Source organism: Mauremys reevesii, linkage group 6, assembly GCF_016161935.1.
Source record: "Mauremys reevesii isolate NIE-2019 linkage group 6, ASM1616193v1, whole genome shotgun sequence".
NCBI classification, from domain to species: domain Eukaryota; kingdom Metazoa; phylum Chordata; order Testudines; family Geoemydidae; genus Mauremys; species Mauremys reevesii.
Window position 1 is genome coordinate 68705392 of NC_052628.1, and position 8703 is coordinate 68714094.

Below are 8703 nucleotides of genomic sequence, written 5' to 3' on the forward strand. Positions count from 1 at the left end.
GAAAAGTTGCAGCACAGAATAACTAGAGATTAAAATAAATGTAAGTGATTGTGGTCTAGTGGTTTCAGCACGGAATATGGAATCCAGCATCTGAGTGCTCATCTTTGTTCTCATGTTGACTCCCTCAATGTCTCTGAACAAGTCACAGCCTTTGATTCAGCACCCCCATTGCTAACCTGAGGATAACATTTTGTCCACACTCACAAGATTACTGTGAGAATTAGATAACATTCATAAATTACTATGTTTATAAAATATTAATCTAAATGTTAGCATACTAGAAAGAGAAGGTTGTGTGCGCAAATAGAAGTTTGATGTCTCAAGCTCTACATGCTCTGTTCAGGATACCTCTGCTTTTAATTAAATTGAAAATTTAAACCTGAAAATGCTACCAACTTTTTGGGTTTATTAGAATACCTGAAAATACGTTACAAACTGATAATATGTTAAATCAGTTGAAGTTATTTCAATATCATGCCCCATTATACAGTAGTTACACAACACTACTTATGTTTAATTATTTATGTAAGTACTCTATAAAAGCTACCGTGCAGTTAAAGATTCTCTCCACCACTAAACTGCCAGTAAATGGAGGGCTCCTGAAAGTGAAATCAGCACTAGCTTAATCAAAAGTATTGCAGGCAGGCTCCATGCAAGTTTCAACTCAACTCCGCTAATACACCTCAAACGATTTACAAAACCTTGCTATTTTTAAGATGTGCAATGTTTTGGTGACGTCAACAAATATCTAATGAGCACTAGCTTTAAGAGCTTCAAACTCATTTTCACTTTTGACCTGCACTGATATTTCAATGCAGAGATCAAAGACTACTTCACTAATCTATTGCACAAGTTATATAATTAATTAAATGCATGGTAGGAAGGGAGAAAGGATAATGTCTAAATCTGTCTTCCAGATAGTTGCAAATAGTGGGAAATTCAAGTGTAAAAGTATAACTAGGCAAGTCAAAAAAGAATGTGACGAGCAACTAGAAAAAGACAACTAGCAGCAACTTTTTAAAAAATACATCAGAAGCAGGAAACCTGCCAATCAGTGGGGCCACTGGATGACTGGGGTGCTAAAAGAGCATTAAAGGAAGATAAGGCCATTGTGGAGAAGCTAAATTAATTCTTTGCATCTGTCTTCACTGCAGAGGATGTGTGAGGGAGATTCCCACACCCGAACCATTTTTAGTGAACAAATCTGAGGAACTGTCCCAGATTGAGATGACAACAGAAGAGGTTTTAGATCAAACTGATAAACAGTAAAGTCACCAGGACCAGATGGTATTCACTCATGAGTTCTGAGGGAACTCAAAAATGAAATTGCAGCACTACCACCTATGGTATGTAACCTAGCATTTAAATCTGATTCTGTTCCAGATGACTGGAGGATAGCTAATGCAACACCAATTTTTAAAAAAGGCTCCCGAGGCAATCCTAGCAATTATAGACTGGTAAGCCTAACTTCAGTAGCAGGCAAAGTGGTTGAAACTATAGTAAAGAACAGAATTATCAGACACATAGACAAACACGATTTGTTGGGGAAGAGTCACAGCTTTTGTAAAGGGAAATCATGACTCAAGCCACCAGAATTCTCTGAGAGGGTCAAACAAACATGTGGACAAGGGTGATCCAATGCATATAGTGTACAAGTCTTTGAGAAGATCCCTCACCAAAGACTCTTAAGCAAACTACGCAATCACGGGATGAGAGGGAAGGTCCTCTCATGGATCAGTAACTGGTTAAAAGACAGGAAAAACAAAGGGTAGGTTTTCAGAATGGCGAGACGTAAATAGCTGTGTCCCAGAAATTTGTACTGGGACCAGTGCTGTTTAACATACTCAAATGATCTGGAAAAAGGGATAAAGAGTGAGGTGGCAAAGTTTGCACATTATACAAAATTACTCAAGCTAGCTAAGTACAAAGCAGTCTGTGAAGAGCTACAAAGGGATCTTGCAAAACTGGGCGATGGGGCAACCACATGGCAAGTGAAACTCAATGTTGATAAATGCAAAGTAATTCTTATTGGAAAACATACCAACTTTACACACAAAATGATGGGGTCTAAATTAGCTGTTACAACTCAAAAAAGAGATCCTGGGGTCATCATAGATAGTTTTCAGAAAACATCCACTTAATGTGCACCAGCAGTCTAAAAAAGCTAACAATGTTAGGAATATCTCTCTCTTTTCTCATGGTTAAGACAGTGAGTATAATAATGCTACTATATAAATCCATGGTATGTCCACACCTTGAATACTGCATGGAGTTCCAGTCCCTAATCTCCAAAAAGATATGTTAGAAATGGAAAAGGTACAGAGAAACGCAACAAAAAAGATTAGCGGTATGGAACAGTTTCTATATAAGGAAAGATTAAAAAGACTGGAACTACTCAACTTGGAAAGAGATGACTAAGGGGGGATATGATAGAGATCTATAAAATCATGAATGGTGTGGAGAAATTGAATAAGGAAGTATTTACCCCTTTCCCATAACACAAAATCCCAAGATCACCCCATAAAATTAACAGCAGCTTTAAAACAAACAAAAGGAAGTACTTCACACAACGCATGGCTCAATCTGCAGAACTCACTGCTAGGGGATGTTGTGAAGACCAAAAGTATAAGTGGTCAAAAAGAATTAGACAAGTTCATGGAGGATAGGTCCAGCTATTAGCCAAGACAGTCAGGGATGCAACCCCATGTTCTGGGTGTCCCTAAATATCTGACTACCAGATTCTGGCACTGGACAAAGGGGGATGTATCACTTGGTAATTGCCTCATCCTGTTCATTCCCTCTGAAGCATCTGGCATGGACCACTGTTGGAAGACAGAATACTGGGCTACATGAACCATTGGTCTGACCCAGTATGGTCTTTCGTATGTTCTTATGAAATATAATGTAAGGAATAAACAACCCTATATTGGCCCCAAAGTGATAGATGTGACCTATTAGGTCTTTTCCATCTCTAGGTAGGACTTCATGAATATTTCACCGTTTTGTCACATACCCATAGATCACTGTACGTGTCTCAGATTTAAAAAGTCTCTTATCTGCTCTCAAGCTCCAACAGGCATTTTACTTTCCTGTCTTTTCCCTCCCATTTGTTTATTTGGGGTTTTCCCTATGAGCAGCATTCAGTGGACGATCTTTGCTGCCAAAGTGGGTAAACTTTAAAAGTTTTTTTTAAATTAAATTAACCTGTTTTAAATTTATGATAATTTATGTTACCGTTTAAAATTGCTATAATCTGTTGACAAAATTTAAATAAAATAAAATTAATATGCTGAAACAATAAGCGCTCCTCAACCTGTATGAGTTAATGGCTGCTTTTTTATATTCAGAGTCAGAAGTTAAAGGATGTGTTTTCTCCCTGACACCAAGCCTTACAAATGGCACAGTATGTCACCTACTGCATTTAAATGTTTAAATAACTTCCATTCTTTATAACAGAGTGAATGATAGTAACTACTTTCCCCCCAAATATCAGTACTTTCAGCCATACACAACAACTTTTGCCTTCTTTATTTTTGATATCAGGTTAGCCAAATGCTTGAGTCCATTCATCAAAGTAATCTAGAATTGTTCAGAGTGTAGTTTCTAATGTGGATTTAAACAATTAAGTAGAAAAAAAATTCTAATAATTTTACTCAGCTAATAAAAAAATAAAAATCTTGGTTTTGGGCACTTTAAATTGAATTCAGATTTCCATCCAAATGCATGATCAAAAAGTTAGGTATTAGTAAATAAATACATCATTCACCATTTTTCAACATAGTATTTAATTCCTGCATTTGGCACCTGAATAAATGTATATTGAGCTCTACAGTTACTTTAACAGACGTACAAGTATAGTGCATTCTCCTGGGTAGCAAAAGGAATGATCAAAACTAATGTAATGACTATATTCAGTTGTAAATAATAAAAGTGACGTGCCTTAATGGCTATATCAACCAATGAGAATTTATTTTCTCAAGGAAAAGATTCAAAGTACACATGGAAAACAAAACTAAGATTATAAATCAAGGTTTTCTGCTTTCTGATTTAAATCATTGCTTTCAAACAAGTGACTTAATTAATCCAGCCTGCATGCCTGCTGACCTTAAGTACACACAGCAGGCAGGAGCTCCTTCCAGTGTGAGGACAGCCATGAGGACTGGAAGGATCACCTGCTTACCCCAACTTTCTCTTGGCTCCTTTTGTCCCAGATAGTCTTGGGAGGGTAAAAACTGCAGCCCTGACTACACTAATATTCGCAGGTGCTCTCACATCGCACCTCTAAACACTTGTAAGAATGGTTTCAGAATGGTAGCCGTGTTAGTCTGTATCAACAAAAAGAACAAGGAGCAGTGGAAAATACAGTCAGAAGAGATATATACACAGACTATATATAAAACAGACTCCAGCGAGAAACTGCTGAATTGGAATTAATTTGAAAACTGGACACCATTAAATTAGGCTTGAATAAAGACTGGGAGTGGATAGGTCATTACACACAGTAAAACTATTTCCCCATGCTTATTTTCCCACTACTGTTACTCACATCTTCTTGTCAACTGTTGAAAATGGGCTATCCTGACTATCACTACAAAAAAAGAACAGGAGTACTTGTGGCACCTTAAAGACTAACATTTATTTTAGCATGAGCTTTCGTGAGCTACAGCTCACTTCTTCGGATGCATAGAATGGAACACACAGACAGGAGATATTTATACATACAGAGAAAATCAAAAGGTGATAGTAGGCATAACAACAGGAAAAGTCTAATCAATTGAGATGAGCTATCAGCAGGAGGAAAAAAGTGATAACTGAAGTGATAATTAAGATGGCCCATAGAAGGTGTGAGGAGAACTTAACATAGGGAAATAGATTCAATTAGTGTAATGACCCAACCATTCCCAGTCTCTGTTTAGGCCAGAGTTAATTGTATCTAATTTGCATATTAATTCGAGTTCAGCAGTTTCTCTTTGGAGTCTGTTTTTGAAGTTTTTTTGTTGCAAAATTGCCACCTTCAAGTCTGTCACTGAGTGGTTAGAGAGGTTGAAGTGTTCTCCCAGTGGTTTTTGAATGTTATGATTCCTGATGTCAGATTTGTGTCCATTTATTCTTTTGCATAGAGACTGTCCGGTTTGGCCAATGTACATGGCAGAGGGGCATTGCTGGCACATGATGGCATATATCACATTGGTAGATGTGCAGGTGTACGAGCCCCTGATGGCGTGTCTGATGTGATTAGGTCCTATGATGGTGTCACTTGAATGGATATGTGGACAGAGCTGGCATCGGGCTTTCTTGCAAGGATAAGTTCCTGGGTTAGTGTTTATGTTGTATGGTGTGCGGTTGCTGGTGAGTATTTGCTTCAGGTTGGGAGGCTGTCTATAAGCGAGGACTGGCCTGTCTCCCAAGATCTGTGAGAGTGAGGGATCATCTTTAAGGATAGGTTGTAGATCTTTGATGATGCGCTGGAGAGGTTTTAGTTGGGGGCTGTAGGTGATGGCTAGTTGCGTTCTGTTATTTTCTTTTTTAGGCTTGTCCTGTAGTAGGTGGCTTCTGGGTACTCTTCTGGCTCTGTCAATCTGTTTTTTCACTTCAGCAGGTGGGTATTGTAGTTTTAAGAATGCTTGATAGAGATCTTGTAGGTGTTTATCTCTGTCTGAGGGATTGGAGCAAATACGGTTGTATCTTAGAGCTTGGCTGTAGACAATGGATCGTGTGGTGTGTCCGGGATGGAAGCTGGAGGCATGTAAGTAAGTATAGCGGTCAGTGGGTTTCCGGTATAGGGTGGTATTTATGTGACCATCGCTTATTAGCACAGTAGTGTCTAGAAAATGGACCGCTTGTGTGGATTGGTCTAGGCTGAGGTTGATGGTGGGATGGAATTCGTTAAAATCATGGTGGAATTCCTCAAGGGCTTCTTTTCCATGAGTCCAGATGATGAAGATGTCATCAATGTAGCGCAAGTAGAGTAGGGGCGTTAGGGAACGAGAGCTAAGGAAGTGTTGTTCTAAGTCAGTCATAAAGATGTTGGCATACTGAGGGGCCATGCGGGTACCCATAGCAGTGCCACTGACTTGAAGATATAGATATTGTCCCCAAATGTGAAATAGTTGTGGGTGAGGACAAAGTCACAAAGTTCAGCCACCAGGTTAGCCGTGATATTATCGGGGATACTGTTCCTGATGGCTTGTAGTCCATCTTTGTGTGGAATGTTGGTGTAGAGGGCTTCCACATCCATAGTGGCCAGAATGGTGTTTCTGGAAGATCACTACAAAAAAAGTTATTCCCCCTCCTGCTGATAATAGCTCACTGTAACTAATCACTCTTGTTATAGTGACTATGGCAACACCCAATTTTCACATTCTGTGTGTGTAATATATCTATCTTCCTACTGTATTTTCCACTGCATGTATCTGATGAAGTGGGTTTTAGCTCACAAAAACTAATGCACAAATCAATTTGTTAGTCTCTAAGGTGCCACAAGTATTCCTCATTCTTTTTACTCGTAAGAATGCTAGTTTAGAAAGAGCAATGGTATTTTACCACAGTGACATTCAGACCTGCATGATCAGAAAATATTTTGGTAGGAACACCTATGCCTCCCTACACCACCACCCTCGCGGTTACTACCAGCAGGGCAGCTGCGCTGGCGATCGTGCAACAGGGACCGTTTTCCCATCACAGGCTGGTGCAGCCACCCGCAGGAGAGGACGAGCGGTTCAACGCACCCTACCCCGAGCTAGCCCTGAGCAGCAACTGCCCGGCACCCACGCGTGATCAGGGGCGAGCGGCTGCGCTGAGACCTGCCCTTAAGCCGGACGCGGGGAAGCCAGATCCACAGACCGTGTCACAGTCCAGACCCCAGCGCTGGGACATCAGAGTAGCCGAGACCCCCAGTCTGGGAGCCGGCCACGCGCGGAATCCGCCCTGGAGGCGCCTCGATGTGACGGGCCCCGGGACAGCCCCAACGCCCCCCACCCCGGCGCCTATGCGGGAGCAGCAGCAGCTCCCCTCCCCGCAACGGGGCCGGTACCTGCTAGTCTCCAGGGACGAGTATCTCTCGGGCAGGATCTGCAGGCAGCGCTGGAAGAAGCGCACGTGCCGCTCCTTCAGGAAATCCAGCCGCTCCTCGATCCCAATGCCCGGATCCGCCTCCTCCTCCGCCATCTTATCCGCCCTCCCCACCCTGGCAGGCACCCGGCGCGCACAATGGGCGTCACCAGCCACATCCGGCGCTCGCTCACGTGATCTCGAGGGTCGCGTGTCCTTCGGGACGAGACGACGTCTCGGTATCACGTGACTCGGGGATGCAACACTTCCGGCCAGCGCCGCAACTCGTGCTGGGCTGGTCTTCGGGGGTGTGGCCAGAACGCGACTTGCCACGTGTACGCCTGCGCGGGTACGTTCAGCCGCTCAACCCAGGCGGAGCCGCCGCTCCTGGCTGCTGGGCTCACTGCGCGGTGGAATGAACCATGGCAGCATCAAGCTGCGATTATTGACTAATAGTGACAGCGCTCGGGTTTGTTCATAGTTTGTTGACCAATCCAATTTATTGTATTTCCAAATCATTTTAACTTTTATTGGTGTGCCCTGTATAACTAATCAATAAATGATGTTTGAAACTTTCTTTCTAACCAAGGACGTCACCAACACGTTTTCGCAGATTCAAATTTGTCCCAACTAATATAGTGGCATTAATATTTCCCCTTAAATAATGTCTGAGTAGTAAATATAGTGAGATGAGGCATAGGAGCATAAGCATAGCCCAAAACGTTCATCCTGTCTTATTTTTCCATTCTCTCTTCTCTTTCCTCATTCTCTTGCTCCAATTCCCTCTTCAAACCTTGCCTCTTCCCATTCTCCCGTCTTTGCTTCCTATTCACTCCTCACCACTTCTAAAGGTGAAGAGCCCACGGCTAAACTCAAATTGCCTTCTCCTGCCAAACTCCATCTTCATTCCCTCCTACTCCCTGACCCAATCATATTAAGTCAAATCATGTGAATTTAAAAACATTCTTACACAACAGTGTGTACAAGATAAATGCCCTCTAATACAGTTCTTCAAGCTTTTCTTCTTTTTCAGCATATTGAAATAAGATTCTCACCACAAAAGGAGAAATGTACACTAAGTCCCTGAACTAGTGTGAAAAACTTGTGCATGTAATAGTAGATGATGCATCTGATTTGGTGACATTATTTGCTACATTTGAGCACAGACACTGTAGTACCAGTGGTAAGCCCATAATCATCCCTCTCCAGTGAAATAAACCAAATGAGAAGTCAGGGTTGAAAGTGGCACACAGGAAGCCCAGCAGAAATATTTAGGATTGCTTCTCTCTAGGGAGGATACTTGTTTCATCCCGTAGGAAGAATATAGGTCCATGTTAGATGTGAGTGAACTCTGGTTTTAAACAATTGTGGATTTTGATGCAAGTCAGGCCCGAAGCATGCCACCAAAAAGAATGAGCTCATGAGAACGAAGGGTTGTTTGTGTCAAACTTGTAGTGATATTGGAAATAACAGTATTATCTTATTTAAGGTTTGGGCTAAGCAATAGCAATAAAGAGAAAATGTTAATTGGGCACCAGGTGCAGTAAATAATTGGTTAGAAATGCACAGTCCAGTAGCTACAGAAAAATAGGGCAAGGTGAGATAAGGGGGAAAAAAGCTCGAAGAAAGCAGAATATAGCCCCAAATTGCTTG

At 41.7% G+C, this 8703-nt stretch overlaps 1 protein-coding gene across 1 annotated transcript in view; it reads right to left on the minus strand.

Moving 5' to 3' along the window:
* Positions 1–7167, minus strand: part of PGGT1B (protein geranylgeranyltransferase type I subunit beta) — a 56822-nt gene extending 49655 nt beyond the window's left edge. The window contains exon 1 of the mRNA XM_039543346.1: positions 7034–7167. Coding sequence (XP_039399280.1) covers positions 7034–7167 — 134 coding nt within the window. The remainder of the gene's footprint in view (positions 1–7033) is intronic.
* Between the last annotated feature and the right edge of the window lie 1536 nt (positions 7168–8703).